Source organism: Muscardinus avellanarius (genome assembly GCF_963383645.1).
Source record: "Muscardinus avellanarius genome assembly, chromosome: 19".
Taxonomy (NCBI): domain Eukaryota; kingdom Metazoa; phylum Chordata; class Mammalia; order Rodentia; family Gliridae; genus Muscardinus; species Muscardinus avellanarius.
Window position 1 is genome coordinate 26,335,686 of NC_137805.1, and position 16,403 is coordinate 26,352,088.

Consider the following 16,403-nt stretch of genomic DNA (forward strand, 5'->3'; position numbering starts at 1 on the left):
CCTTAAAGCACAGAGGCCGCGACGGAGCTCCAGGGGAGACTTTGACTCCAACCCCCGGAATCGGAATCGGAGGAAGTGTGCGCGCCGCCGCCGCCGCCCTCGTTCCGGCAGCGCTGTCCATCTAGCCACAGGCGTCTCCCCCAGCTCCGGGATCCCCGGGGCAGCCGGCGACGCGGGCGAGCAGAAGCGCCAGCGGGCTGCGGCTGCCCACGCGGCTCACCATGGGCTCCGCGCGCCGGGCGCTGTCCGTGGTGCTGGCCGCGCTGCTGGCTCTCACCCTGCCGGGGCTGCCCGTCTGGGCGCAGAACGACACGGAGCCCATCGTGCTGGAGGGCAAGTGCCTGGTGGTGTGCGACTCGAACCCGGCCACGGACGCCAAGGGCTCCTCTTCCTCCCCGCTGGGGATATCGGTGCGCGCGGCCAACTCCAAAGTGGCCTTCTCGGCGGTGCGGAGCACCAACCACGAACCCTCAGAGATGAGTAACAAGACGCGTATCATCTACTTCGATCAGGTCAGGACCCCCGGGAGAGGGCGGGAGAGAGTGGGATGCAGGGCCCCGGGGTGGGGGCGGGCTCCGGGCATCTCAGATCCCCGCTGCCTGCTCGGGATAAGCCGGGCTGGTTAGGCTGTGGGGAGGAGAAAAATTAGCTACTCGCCTTCCCAGATAGAAATCTGAAACTTTTAATGCCCCCTCCCCCCACCATCCACCCACCAAGACCCCAATTCCCTCTTGATCTCAAGCAGAGTCTGCGGCGCAGTGGGGGAGGCAGCGAGAGTTCTGGACAAGTTTAACAGCAACAGGTCAGTAGAAGCCCAGAAAATCTGGTCCCTGGACACCAGGATCTCTTGGCCAGAGCGTGGCTCCCTGGCTCAGGCTCCCCCGAGGTGCCCTTGGGGACACCTGATAAGAGTTTGACCCGTTTCTTTTTTCCGCTGGAGGAGCTTTTCCCCACAGAGAGCTCCGGGGCTCCTTGGTCTGTGCAGAGATCCCTCAGGTGGTCGCAGAAGATGAGGTGGGGCGGCCCATCAGATCAGATCAGATCTGCCTCTCCTATTCGCAGCAGCCACGGTTCCCATATACCTTCTGGGTTCACGGCTCTCCTTGCATAAAGCAGGCTGCAAGCCCTTCTTTCCTGTATAAAAGAAAAGTTACCAAGGAAGAAAGGAATGGAATCCTCTTGGGGGCTCCCATAGGGAAGTGCCAGAGAGCTGGTTTCCCCTCTCTAAAAAGGCTACCGTCCTTTAGAGAATTGTAAATTGCTGGACAAAAGCAGGCTTTGGGGTTGAAGGCACGGGATGGGTTGGGGGCGGGATGTGAAGCAGGGGCTTCTGTTCAGCAGACCCTGTGCTCTCTGGTTTGGTATGATGAGAAACCCCAGGATATCAGCTCAGATTTAGCAAAGCATCCCGAGGAACAGAATTGATTCCAGACTTTCCATTTTAACCCCAGCGGTACGCAGAGTCTTTTAAAATCCCAAAGTCACAGTGGTCTGCAAAGCGCAGTGTGCGGGGAGCACAGGTTAAGTGATGCTGCAGGTTGTGCCAGGAAAGGCACGAGGTGATATTTGTGTTCCTCACTTAATTTTCATAAGCAATGTCCTCTCCAGCTGGCCAAAGACAGAGATGCTTCTCTGGGGGCTGACTCTGGGATAGCCATCATTTTTACCAAATTAAGTTGTCCTCTTTTGGGGTTTGGTGCAGTATTTTCCAGTGTGGTGGAAATAGAGCCTAATACCACCTTCTGCCCCCCCCACCCCGGCTTTTATTTTAATGCATTCATTAAATGTTGGAATACTGCGGACCTCCCACTATCCTCTGTACGAAGCATTCTTTTTCAATGACCTTCCTGTCAATTAGAAGAGAAGAAGTGTTTGCTCTTCTGTCCAGGGATCTTGGAGACAACAAGACACCTTTAGTTACACATCTTGATGTGCCTGGATGCTCCAATTACCATATACAGGCAACATCCAGCTTTTCATGTCGTCCAAACTCATCAGCCAGCTTCATTATTGATAACGAATTATGCTACTTGTATCCAAACCAGGAAGTCCCTGATAAGCATCTTTCGGAATTTTATACGTGCTCGAAAAAAATTACGTTCTTTGTAAAGCCTCTGTGAGGGATCATCACACAGCCGGTGACTTGTGGAAAGACCATTCATCATCCAGTCAGGGAAAAGAAACCTGGTGTTTACTGGGAAGGGGGTGGAATCTCAATACGATCCCACATGTACATGCATGTTAAGGCAAATGTGGCACCTGGCACTCCTACCTGGCCATTGTGGCATCCTGGTGCCATGCTCAGAGGTAACAGCACGCCATTAGGAAATTATTCAAGAGGCATTGGCATGCATTAATGTTGGCAAGAAGGCAGTGTTTTAAAGAGAAGAGTAGCAGATTGCCATTGACATACAGGATGTGGTTCTTTATAGGGGCATCTGGCTTTTTCTGAATTCCACTTGCAGATTTATTTCTTGGTCAGACATAAAAAAATTAAAAAAAAATCTCATTATTTTACAGCCCTCCCCTCCTGCATCCCATGTCTTTCTCTTAGAAAGGGACTGGCCTATGTGACATTGAAAATGTGGTTTCAGAGGTCACTTCTGGGAATCCAGGGTTAATTTCATAGTCAAGAGAAGCATGCCGAATGTCTTGGCTTTTTAGTTTTGACCCTTGCACTTTAAATAAAGAGCAGGTATCTGATAGGAGGGACCCAGCCCCAGAAGAGCAGAAGAAGACACCTAACTCACTGCCTGTCTTGGTCACGCTCTCCTCTTTGGCAGCCAGCAAGGGCTGACTCCTTGCCAAAATATTATAATTAAGGCTTAGTTGGCACTGACGTGGAAAAAATGGCCAGCGATCTTAGGGGCGCTCCAGCAGGGGCTCAGGGAGGGCTGGGCATCGGTATCACCTTGTGTACCAACTGTTCTGTGTCACAGATTATGTCACAAGGTGGAGGGGTACCCGTTCCTCTGTGCGTCCAGGGATGACTGCAGAGAGCCCATGGGTGGGGATTGGCTGCCTGGGAAACGTCACTTCTGGATAGAGAGAAGGCGTTGTGGATGGTGGGACTGTGAATCCACCGCAGATACCTTTTATCTGATTCTCAAAGTAAAGCTAATATTATAAGCCCTTGTGCGGTACCTAGATGGTTCCAGAGCCCCTGGGCCTTGCTGGAAACAAAATCATGGACACAGAGGCAGCTACTTTATTCTCTTCTATACCTTTGCAAGTCAGGACTTCCAACTTACAAGTCCATTTTCTAAGATGCTGAAGAGGAAAAATGTTTTATGCTGGATGGGATTTGAAGTTGAGAAAGGAAAGCAGAAAGGGAAGGCATAAAGGGAAAAAGGAAGGGAGGAAGGAAACTTATTTTACTTACAGAAGAAAGCATTGTACTAATTTGCTGTCATTTGTCATCTTTGCTTGTAGATCCTAGTTAATGTGGGTAATTTTTTCACATTGGAGTCTGTCTTCGTAGCACCAAGGAAAGGAATTTACAGTTTCAGTTTTCATGTAATTAAAGTCTACCAGAGCCAAACAATCCAGGTATGTGTTCTGATCCATTCTCTGTCTATCCCTAAACAATTGCGTTTCTCTTAAGGGGCTATGCATTTAAGCATTTATTCAAAGATGTGTTTTCATTATAAAAACAAACAGCCATCTTTAGAGTTTATTATTTACTCATTTATTTTTTACTGGTGCATTGTAGTCATACATCTTAATGGGGCACAGGATGGTAAAGGCATACTTGCACACATCACCCATAGTTTATTTTTAAAACACTTAATTTCTAATTTTCTTCTTTATAGCACCCATTAAGGCAAGAGACAAGAAGCACATAGAGAAATAAACAGTTGAGGTTATTACCGTACTAACAACCAAACACTGAAGATAAAAACATGGTTTGCTAAATATTTAGTGTCACAGATCTGTTTATAAGGTCTTGATGTCATCTGATACATGTAAAATTTATTTGAACTTTTAAGGAAAAAAAACTTGTAAAAACCAGCAGAGCTTTGAAAGTTTCTTTTCGATAAGTAAAAAAAAATTGCTATCATTAAAAAAATTATTAGATACTATTAAAAATATATCCGTAAGCCAGGTGTGGTGGCACATGCTTATACTCCCAGTACTTGGGAGTCTGAGACAGGAAGATCGCAGGTTCGAAGCCAGTCTCAGCAACTTAGTGAGGCCTTTTTTCTGAATAAGAAATAAAATCTTGCTGGGGTTGTAAGTCAGACACACACACACACACTTTATGAAAGAACAATTATTTTTTTTTTAAGAAGAGTGTGCTCTGCTCTCTGCTTTAGTTTACTCCTGGTTACGCTGATGCTTGGGAATTCTTCCCAACTGCAGTTCCAAGGTTAACCACCTGTCTCCTGTTGTCCTTCTAGGATGATGGACTTGACCTTACCCTCAAAAGGCAATAATAGAGAGATTTCCCATAATAACCAAATATGCCAAGAATAAATAGCACCAATCCATGCATATGCAATCCTAGGATAACTTTTTGTCTTTTTTTTTTTTTTGGTGGTACTGGGGTTCCTGGAAGCCCTTCTACCTCTGGGCTACACTCCCAGACCTATTTTATACTTTTTTATTTTTGGAAACAGGGTCTCTTAAGCCAGCGGGGCCAGCTCCGAACCTGCGCGATCCTCCTGTCTCCGCCTCCCAAGCATGGGGATTACAAGCGTGCGCCACCACGCCCGGCAACTTTTTGTCTTCTGTGCAATATTTATATTCTGCATTATGCCCATGTGGGTGATCCATGACATCACAGTCACCTGTCAGCTGTATACATCCTAATGAATGAGTAAATTTAAACAGACTCAGTTTTAATCTATTCAAAATTACCTGCAACCCAGTGAACAACTTTACTCCCACGGAAAAACTTTTTTTCTAAGCTCCAATATTTAAAAACTTATGTGTTGTTTGACACAGTACAATCAACATTAGAGTAGGGAAGAAAGAAAAGTTTGAGTGGATTTGTTTCTTTTTTGCTAATTGCCTATCATTAGGAACTCTCCTAGTTAGTAATGGTAATTATTTTTAACAAACATTTCTTGCCAGGGAAAAGAGAAAAAAATCAATACATATGTGAACACTCACACAAATGCACACACACACATTCTGTTACATTAAATGGTTTTTTTTGAAAGATTTAAAGAAGTTTATTAGAAAGATAGAAATACAGGAAATAGAAATACAGCCCCATGCCAAAATGGCATGGGGGGGTGACTCGAAATGAATACACCCCATTAAAAAATGGTTTTGATGTTGCTGAGGTTACAGAGCTGCACAGAACCTGGTTGGATGTTGGTAGAAGCTGCTACATAGGTTCATGTTTTTCTGAGTTTATGTAGTCGATGGATACTGGGAAGGCCTAAGCCCAATAAACTTTACTACCAAGAGATTGCTGCTGAATTGAAGACGTTAATTTACGTGCTGAAAGGAAACTACTTTTCACATGACTGGGGCCTTTTTTTTTTTTTTTTAAAGGAATGTAAAGACATTTCTCTGGGAGAAAAGTTTTTTTTTTTTCAGGTTTTATTTATTTATTTATCTATTTATTTTTGCCAAAATGTTTAATTTCAGTTTAAGAGTTTCACATACATTTAGAATTAGGATTACAGTTAGGGTTAGGCCTCCCATAACATTTCGTTTAAGCTTTTATATGAGTTAGTTTTTAAAAAATTGGCTCAGTAGGCATACTCAATCTGACCTCACAATTGGCTCATTTCAAAGAGAAAGGATATGTTTCTCGAACATCAGGCATTTTTTTTTTTACCAAGTTGGTCATCTTATTCCTTGTAGGTGTTTTATATTTAAAGGGAGCTTTGGGGTGATATTCTTTTTTTTTTTCCTTCCTCTAGGTCAACTTGATGTTAAATGGAAAGCCAGTAATATCTGCTTTTGCTGGAGACAAAGATGTTACTCGTGAAGCTGCTACGAACGGAGTCCTGCTCTACTTGGACAAAGAGGATAAGGTTTACCTGAAACTGGAGAAAGGTAACTTGGTTGGAGGCTGGCAGTATTCTACGTTCTCTGGCTTTCTGGTGTTCCCCCTATAGGATTTGATTTCTCCGTGATGTTTACCCAGGCGAGGGGCGGCCCACCCCCGAGATACTGGAAGATCATTTTTTCTTTCATCCTTGGATTGTGGTTTTATTGGTTTCTCATGGGTGAATATGGATTCTCTTTAAGGATCCTAGACCTGTCCAAACCAACACAGAGTTTAACAGATTATTTTTGTGTGCGCGCATTTCAGTATATTTGGATTGGGACTCAAAACAGATCCTATCTATCGATGCTTATGTGTAACTCTCAAAAACCGTTTCGAGATTTGTTCTGAATTTGATTTCCTGGAATTACTGAATTTGTTGCAGATGTGGAATTTTCTTTCTTTCTTAAAAGACTGGCAACCGGGTCTAAGAGTTAAGAGAACTCTCAAGTTCTGACTTCAATCAATGGTTAGTGTGAAGCTGCCAAAGAACTGTATACTGTGCTGATATATTGATCACACTTGTTTTTATTCCTTTGGAATTGCTTTTTTTTTTGTTCCCTGAAAGTAACTGGGAATTATTTTTTCAGTGACTGGTACTGTGTTTTTCTCTACCAATCAGAAAATGAAAGGCTTGCCCGAAAATTTCTGTTACCAATGAAATCACCAACATGGTTCGTTCTATACAACATAAAAACAAACAAACAAACAAACAAACAAAAAACAAAAGATAAGAGAATGCCTCATAGTTGTATTTTAATTGTATATGTGAAAGAGTCATATTTTCCAAATTATATTTTCTAATAGAAAAAAAATAGATCATAAATCTGACAAAGAAAAAGTTGCTTACCCGAATTCTAAGCGCTCAATCCCCAAACCTTGGCAAAACAGTACTCCTTTGTGGGAAATCTTATACTTTATTGCTCAACTTTAATTAACATGATTGATAATAACCACTTTATTAGAAACCTAGGGGATTTTTTTCCCTTAGACACAGCCACTTTATTAACTGGAGATGGGATGCCCTTGTTTTTAATTATATCTATTTTTCAAACCTTCTGTCGTGTTTGAAGTATCATCTGGTTTTGCCTTAACTCCTTAAATTGTATATATTTATCTGTTTATCTAATAGTAAACCCAAGTATCCCATATCTCAATTTAGTGCAATATTTTATTTTGTCTTTTGTACAGGTCATATGAATTCATAAAATTATTTATGTCTCTGTTATAGAATAAAGGTTAATATATGTTAGTTGAGTTGGTTCGTCCTTTCGGTTTCAAAAATCTGTTTTCTATATGATTTATTTCTCCTCCCTTTTTTCTCCCTCCCTCTCTTTCTTCTTCTTTTCATTCTGTAGTTTCTTTTTTCAAGAAAACCTTTTAGAATGTTCAGGTAATGTCCTCTGATTTGGTATAGGAAATCTTTACTGTGTTTAATCTGCCCAAATCCAAGAGTTGTAAGCTTGCCAAAAGAGAATCGATGAATTTAGTAAACCCATCTTTCAGAAGGACTTATTATTAGGAAGTTAGGTACAAAAGATGCCCTAAAATCTCATGACGGTTCTGAGTGCGTGCGTGAGCACTGCTTAGTATAAAGGCCTATGTTTACAAACTGAAGACTTTGGAAAGATGTTTTCCCTCACTCTCAACACTGAAAGACAGAGACCACAGGCTCCTTCAAGGAGAATCTGTTATCACACGTGTCTTGTCTCGAGATTTGTCTCTATTTCCTGGTCTGTAGTCAATTAAAGCAACCGAGGAAGGGCCGTTCTTTAGCTGGTGGCAGCCAGAAAGATGTTGCAGGGAGACACATCAAGGCATATTTTTCAGTATGATTATGATTAATCTCCAAATCAAAATAGTCATTCATCCCTAGGAGTACTCTCCTCCTTCCCCAGAAATAATTATCTGGAGATGTTGGCCACAGAGACTTAATACAACTTATCCCTAGCTGGCTTCCAGTCAGCAATTTTGATTTCATGATATTAAAAAAATATCGCACAGAAAGACAATAAATTGCACTTTTCTCCAAATCCAAGTGGGAGCCTCTGGAAGTGTACCTCCTTCCACTAAACTTCTGCGTGGGTCTCTGTTTTCAGAGTTTGTGTCTTGATGTCACAGCAGAGCGGATCATACTTGAATAAATCTTCACAGCCACTGCTTTGGCAAAAGTGGCCTAAGAGTATTGAGTTACTGAGGTTATCCAAGATGGGACAGAGAAAGTGAGATCCTTGTCAGAACAGGGCAGTGTAAAAATGGCCTTCATAAATGTGCTCATGGTCCTCTTTGAGGCTAGCTCTTACTTCTGAATCTTCTGAACATAAAGAAACATTGAAAAAGAGTGAACAAAAGCCTTCCACGCAATACTCATCCCAAACTAGTCTCCGGGAAGAAAGAGCTACCCCAAACACACTGGCCAGAAAATAAAACTGCAGATGAGAGAGAGAGAGAGAGAGAGAGAGAGAGAGAGAGAGAGAGAGAGAGAGAGAGAGAGAGAGAAGACAAGCAACAGCATCTGAATGAGTGAGCCTGGAGTTTAGACAGAGGCAGGATGGAGGCCTGCAGCCTTTATTGACCTGCTCTGTGACCTTGAGACAGAAATGCTGGCAACAAATGTCAACTAAAGGCCCACTCTGGTGACTAAATTTAAAGCCCTACCGTGCACAGCAACATGTCCGCCTGCAAGGCTGGGGCAGGGAACTTAGGACTGGCATGCAGGAGGGAGGGAGGGATGGAGGGCAGGAGCTTGGGTGGGAGTGGGTGGGCTTCAGAGCAGAAGCAGTGGTGTCTCAGTTATTTCCAGAATGGAGAGCAGATGCTCCTTGTGTATTCTATGACTTGAGAACTGTTTTCAGAAATTGCTAGGTCCACAGAAATGCTAACTGAACAAGGTATTTGCATTGGCCCTGTCTGCATTCATCAATGCCAGAGCACCCTCCCTTCCCAGACACTTCCTATCTCCTTTGACTGCTTCTTGATCTATTGACCAACAAATGCAAGCAACTGTCTGCAGCAAGCAGTTTCCTCCTTCCATGGAAGGAAACACAACTGAAGGAAAAACAGAGCTTGTGCAGAGGATGTCACTGATTCTGATTGCTTTGGTGAACCTTTCTCAGGTCCCAAGTTTTATTAGACTTTAATTTCGATTGTCTAATTTCATTTAAAAAAATTCCCTTGCAAAGCCGGGCGTGGTGGCACACGCTTGTCATCCCAGCATTCGGGAGGCTGAGACTGGAGGATCTTGGTTTACGGACAGCCTCCGCTACTTACTGAGGCTCTCTGCATCGTAGTGAGGCTCTGTTTCAAAATAAAGAATAAAAATTAGGGCAGAGGGTATAGCTTGGACGTAGAATGTCCCTGGGTTCCATCCCCAGACACCCCCACAAAAAAATTCCCTTTCCTCCCCTTCCCTCCCTTCCTTTCCTTTCCTTTCCCCTCCCCCTCTCTCTCCTCCACTCTATTTTTCTCTCTTTTCTCAGCTGTCTCTTCTCTTTCCTTTTGGTGTCTGGCAACTTGGATAACTCCATGTTTTCTTTCAGCCTCAACCGTTAGCAAGTCCCTGATCTACACGGTGAAATAAACATCTTCCACGAACTTTGATGAGATTATCCATGCACTTTGCAAGGTACTGGGTTTATTGGCAGAATGACACCCCCTTTTTCAGATCTCTCTAAATATCAGTGGAGCCACACTCTTCTCAAAACGCAAGAGCAGGCTACAGACATGGCCCACCTTGCCGTCTGTGTGAGTGTACTAGATTTTCTCAGTCTTCTTTACTGTACGAATCACCTGTCCCTTGAAGGTGGCCGCTTACTGAATATAGCAAGATCCCCAAGTTGGTTGGCATAATGACTGAGAGCAGTGGTGGGAACAGAGAGGGGAAGGGCTTCTCAGATCTGTTCACAGTCAGAGCTTTGGAGCTAAAATACTAAACTTTTTTCTAATTTTTTTTCCTTTTAGTAGTAAGGAATTGGCATTTTAAAAAGTTGACTTCTAAATAGTTTGGATCTCTCATTCCTTTAACTGAGGTATAACAAGTTGACTTAAAAATAGGTTGGGTACCCTCCTCTAACCCAGGCCTATTCTGAATATGAGTTTCAAATATTTTAGAGTCAAAACAAAGATATTGCTTTTGCTACCTTGGAGTTTTCTAATAGCACCTAACCCCTTTGTGACTTTGACCTGGAAGTGTTACATTGCTTCCCAAACTAATGTGCGATGTGTGAACATCATCTAGGAGTCTCGGTTAAATGCAGATGTTGATACTAGGATTCCAAGCATGTACCGCCATATCCAGCCCCAGTGATTTTTATAGCCTATGTCCAGTCTGCTGGTGTAGGGTGCTCTCTTTGTGGGGACTCAGGAAAGCAAGGCCAGATGAGAATGAGTAGGAGAGTCTACTGCAGACTCAGCTGCAGAGTCTCTGAGCTGAGGCCTTAAAGTGGGCAAGCAGGAGACTTTCCTTCCTGGGAAAAAGGGCCCTGGGGAGTCTAAGTACTTAGAGGAAGAGCTGCAGCAGAGCATTACCTAGAGAAAAGATGTGGGGGTCCCTGGCCTGAAGATGCAGGTGAGTCCCCACCCCCCGAGACTGGCTGTCGGAGAAGCAAGCAAGCCCCCTGGGTGCGTGCCTGGCTGCCTTGGCATTTCCTCTGCAGCATGGTTGTAGCTACATCTTGATTTTCCTTGTAACTGAAGAGCTCCCCTCCAGAGACTACCATCCTTCTCTTTAAGAATACTTAGCACTTGGCCTCAAAAGACATTGCTCAGTTAGTAACGGGTGAGTGTGTCCGAGAGAGAGAGAGAGAGAAAGAATGTTCAGAAGGACCGACAAAACCATCAATTTCTAGGTAGAGAGTTTGTGTGCTTAAGATTCTGCAGAGGCAGATGGCTTTCTGAATTCTGAAGATTTTTTAGGCCCAATTGTTAATATTTACAGTGAAGAAATACATTATTATAGAGACCGAGTGTAGGAGGATTTTAGTACCCAAGCAGTTACCTCAAGAATGTGTATTTTGACTCTCTAAAAACTGAAACTTTCCAAGAACTGAGAATGTTGAGGAAATCTTTGAGGTCAGGGGCCTGGTATTTCCAGAGAAGCCAGAGACCTCTGCAAAGAACTATTCTATGCTCATGGCTTGGAGCAAGAGAAGCAGGCTCTCTCTCTCAATCTCTCTCTCTCTCTCTCTCTCTCTCTCTCTCTCTCTCTCTCTCTCTCTCTCTCTCTCTGCTGGTTGTCTATTTTTTGTCATGTTTAGGCTTTGATGTCAAACTCTAATCAATAAGAAGAGGAAAATGTAGGAAAATTAATTCAGGGTGTGTGGCTATTTCCATGTTACTACTTTTTAATCTTCATGACAAGAGGAGGGGGAAAAAGGCTTACAGTGACCTGTCTAGCCATTGGAATCCTGCCACGGTTTTCTTTCATAGTTTTCCAGAATCAATGGGGGATGGGGAAGCAGGAAGTGGCTGTGTGGCCCACTGTGGGGTGGGAAGATGTCAACTTGGAAGCTGGCCTTGGTGTGTGAGGGAGTGACTGTCCAGCTCTTGACTAGGACAGAGCCGGACAGGGAAGGGCAGTCGCCATTGGCTGAGCAATTTAAGGAACATATCTCCACTGGATGCCCAGGTCAGAAAGTCTCTCTCAGCTCTGAGATGTGCAACCAAAACTTCTTTACTTTATACTCTGCAGTCCTTGGTCTCAGCTGGACCAGTACCAATCTGAATGGTCTGGTTCTCAGGATGGAGTTAGGGTTTAATCATTTTTCTTTGTACTTACTTTTGTTTGTGAGTCAGTCAGATTTATTTCCTTCTAAGTTCCTTTCCCTCAGTTACTTAAAAAAATGTATAAACAGTCACGGGTGTTTCTTTTTAAAATAACCCAGCTTTTACTTTGAATGTTAGCATTTTTAACACCACAGTGAAAACCCGTCATGTTTTTTTTTCTCCAATGTAAAAAAATAGGAACAAATGCTAACATCAGAAGTATTTGGTCGAAATAATAGTGTACGAGGATTATAAAACAAATTCACCAACCCCCAAAAAGGGAGAAAAGCTGAATGATAAAAGTTCACTGATACTCGACATGTCAATCCAGTGGGAAGGAATGAAATTGATTTTGGCTCAGTTTAAGCGTTTTTCCTCCTCCTCCTCCTCCTCCTCCTCCTCCTCCTCCTCCTCCTCCTCCTTCCTTTCCTCTGAGTGCTCAGCCAGTTCTCTGCAGGCAAAAGGACACTCTTTCACCAGCAAAGACCTCAACTCCTCTTCATTAGAGCCGCTTTCTATGCCTCGGCAGCTCCCGGCATGCACTGCATTGAACCCTTGCATTTTTTGGCTGGGCTGATTGCAAAGAAAAATGCAGCTAAAATAGACTGGTAACTTCTCATCAGGGAGAGGAACAACCCATGTTTCAGTACTTTCAGGAAGCTGTTTCTGGTCCTGGAAGGAAGCCCTGTCTTGCTTAGGAGAGATCTTCAGAATGGGGAAGGCTCGAGAGGCTTAAAGATTTAGGGGCCACATCAGAACTCTCCGGGGCTGGTCCCATGGGGGCAGAGAGAGGACTTTGCCCTTTATTCCTTCTTGTTAGCTAAGACAATATTTTATATGTGTCCATAAAGGGGATTGCAGAGTCCATAAGAGCCATTAAAAAGTCCTGCTTTGCAAGATTTCCCCTTCTCTTTGATGGAATTGGTTGTTAAAAGAAAAATGGCCAAGTCTTTCTTTACTGTGAGAAGTAGGGCAGAGCCAAGCATTAGCCCTTATCAAGAGCCAGCCTGAGGTTGTCCCTGAATTTCTGAGAGTCAGAGACCAAGATCTTTAGGAAGGGAATAAGGAAAACTGTTCTTGGAGCTTGGAGGGGCATCCGCTTTTTTCTGAGAAATAATCATACACTTACTGTGCACTTTCTGTATGCCCCACACTCTGTAGACGTCCTGTGGGAGTGTTTATCATCTGATAGGTTTCAAAAGCTCTTGGTGTCTGTCTCTGGGCTCTGTGGGTAGGATCTCTGCGATGTGAGAGCAGGGTGACGTGTTAGCCTTCCGTGTGCTCAGAGATCTGAGTGTTTTAAAACAACCACCAGCCGAAAGCAACCTCCTCACCACTTTATATCACAGCGTTCCTTCCGCATACAACTTTGTTACACAGGGCACGCAGGGACAGTGTTGGGGGTCGTACGCTACACAGTTCCATAGGTGTCCTGTTTCTGTTTCTGTCACTGATGTCGGGAGATTATTTGTATGTTTGTGACCACAGTTTTCTAGCAGAAGACATCACATTGTTATATCCTAGTAAAATAGACTTCCCATGACCATTTTTTTTTAATCTGGCAGATGAAAGCATTTTTAGCAAAAGACTCTCTTTCTTAACTTGCACAAAGTTGACTTGGGGTTAGTGGTAGAAAGGGAAGAAAAATTTCTGCTTGTCTAAACCTGTCTATCATGTCCAATATCTAAAGAACAACTTTGGTGATGGAAAGCCTGGACACCGAGTCTGCATTGTTGACTAGTACCCACGGACCTTACCTAAATGCTTAACTCTGATACCTGGAGCCAGGAAGACAGGAGAAATATTTCTTCTTGCAAATCAGCTCTCTCTTGATGAGCCAGCACGCAGCTTCCTTAAAAGCTCAGTATATTAAATTTGAATCTGTAAATACAAGTTTTCAAGAAAAATAACTCCTTCCAAATCTTGTATAACTCTGTCATTAAGAACCCCACCCCGAAATTTGGACTGGCTGGCAGAAAACTTCTCCCAAGTTATCTTGCTTCCAACCTCTTCCCTCCCAAGTTTGGATATGAGTTTGAGGGTCTTAGTTGCCGTTGCAGGGAGAGGTGCCCTCGGTTAAGGTCCCAGTGAATTATGGCAGAGGTGGCTGGGATCTGAGCCTGTTGGCCCCTCTGCCACACGTTTCTTTTGAGGAGATGAGAGAAAAGTGGGTTACCTGCTTGACAGGTAGAGGAGGAGGAGGAGGATAGGTGAGGAGGAGCACGCTTATATCCTCAAAGTTTTCTCTAATTGCATGGTGTGTTATCGATTCATGGACCTGGTGTAATGGGCACCCACAGCCCTGGGCATACTTTCTTACTGTGCGCCCATTTCCTTGACTTCCCGACCCTGTCTCTGAGCTGGGGAACTCACCACCACATGTCTTAGGAGACATAGATCCGTCTCTTCTTCCTGCCTACATCTGGTGCCCCAAACTGACACGAACAGGGGCTAAGTGCCCGTTGAGAGCCCATCTTTCCAGAAGAACCCCTGATGCAGCTGAAAGGACTTTCCTCCTAGGTCTGAGGGGGACGTGGAAGCATCCAGCTCACGTGGAGTCTGAGAGAATTGGCTGTCTTTTCATCTCCCTCGCCCGATGTTTGATCTTGTGAAACTGGGATGAAGCGGCAGAGGCCACTGGGGGTTGTTTTCCCAGGACCTGCTTCCAGGATGCTCACAAGGAACTGTGCTGCCCGGTGGCTTTGCAGGCTCTTGCGAAACTGAGAAGAGTGAAGGTCCCCTAGGCCATTCCTGAACTTGGCCACGAACTTCTAGGATGTCAGCTACAGATGTTACATTATTTTTTCTTCCCACAATTTCTGATTCCAGAAGCCCAGGATGGGGCCCAGGGAATCTGTATATTTCCCCAACAGCACAAGGGGATGCTTATATCAGTTGTTTTTGTATGACCGTGTGAGACCTATTATTTAAATCAAAACACATGCTGGGGCTTTGCAAACCATAAAGCACCACCCTAATGTGAAGAAGAATGTACTTAATATTGTAATTAGGAATGATTATCTTTTCATTGCTGATTGTCTGCTTAATGCAGCTACTTAATTTGAGCCCGAATGGATCAGTCTCGAAGTTGGAGGTGGCCCTTTAAATTCTCAACCTAAAAAGTCACATCTGCCTGCTTGATTCGTGTGGTGGTTTAATTTTTTTTTCTTCCTTCTGTTTCCTGAATTGCCAAATGAACTCACATTTGCTTAAAAAATTGCAGATGCTGCTGCCATGTGTGGGGTAAAAAAAAAAAAAAAATGGAAGTATTGTTCTCAGTCTTCTTGCCGACTCCATGAGGGGCTCCCACTGTTGGGCCCACAGGTGGTGGTTGGGGCTCACAAATCGGTCCTGTTTCCCACAATTTCTTCAGGCAACCTAGTGACCAGCTAGGTGTGGAGACTTTTCTTTCTTCTTTCTCTTTCTCTTTTTTTTCATTTTCTTTCCTTTTTTTTTTTTTTTTTTTTTAGATTTTGGTGCCCCTGAAACCCAGGGGTGTTCGAGCCCCAAGCAAAAACCTCAGCCCTTTTTACTTTCCCTTTTGAAATAGTCTCGCTGAGTGGCAGAGGTCAGCCTCCAGCCTGAGATCCTCCTTTCTCAGCCTCCCAGGTTGGGATTGCACACATGCTCCACTGTATCCAGCTACAGAGGAGTTTGACTTCGGGCTGGGGGTGCGGCTCATTGGTAGATGATGTGGGTTTGATTCCAGCACTGCCAAAAGAAAGAAAGGAAAAGATTGATTTTAACTCATCGTTTCATTTAAAATTCATGAAAAGCCCGGCGGCAAGTCCAGATAAGAATCACTGAGCATTTTCCCCAGCGCTGTCCGCAAAAGCCGTGTGGCGACAATGGAGTTACTGATGTGAGGCCTCTGAGTGGCACATTGGGAAACGCAGTCAAATGCCTTTCTCCCAGGCCCGCCTCTCTGATTCTGAGTGATCAGACCAGGGAGGAGGTTCCTTAAATGTTTCCAGCCCTGGAGAACAGACTGGCTGGAGGCCCCGAGAGAGGACCAAGCTCCTGGTTTCCTACACGCTGAACTTCTTACTGAATCTGTACCAGCCTTAAATTGCTCTGAGGAAAACCAGGGCAGCCAGGGAGGTGGCCAGTGATGGATGCTGGCAATATACGCAGCAGCCTGCTAATTGCACGGGTAAGTGTCGTACAGGCTTCCCCTTGGGGGATTCTCCAGAAACCCTCGTGCAACGGGGGCAGAATGAGACAAACCTAGTACCCCCAAATTGCGCAGAGTTGTTCTCCCTCCTGCCCGTGCCTGGTCCCAACCTTGCTACCTGTGCGAGGCTGCGTGCTCTGCAAGGCTGTGGCTGATGATGTCCAGTGCTGGGAGGACTTATAAAGCCTTGGAAACAAGCGAGCCTGGAAGCCCTGTGCAATGCCTCCTCATCACAAAGGGAATACGGGTGGTCAACTCAGAGAAGCAACAGTGATTCTAGATGTCATCTTCCCACCCAGAGATGATTACCATTAACATTACCGTTAATGGTAATGTGTGTGCTTTTGAGTGCATATGTGTGTGGGGGGTGTATCGGAGCACATATATTCCTTTTTTTTTGGTGCTGAAAATTAAAGACAGGGGTGTTTTACCTCTGGAATACACCCCCAGCCTCATTTT

The 16,403-nt window shown here is 44.3% G+C and overlaps 1 protein-coding gene across 1 annotated transcript; it reads left to right on the forward strand.

The window, feature by feature from the left end:
* Positions 1–221: 221 nt before the first annotated feature.
* On the forward strand, positions 222–6,077 carry CBLN4 (cerebellin 4 precursor; the record flags this gene model as incomplete). The annotated part of the gene is made up of 3 exons (XM_080716327.1): positions 222–512; positions 3,433–3,549; positions 5,880–6,077. 3 exons carry the CDS (start codon positions 222–224, stop codon positions 6,075–6,077), a joined length of 606 nt encoding a protein of 201 aa, XP_080572453.1.
* Positions 6,078–16,403: the final 10,326 nt, after the last annotated feature.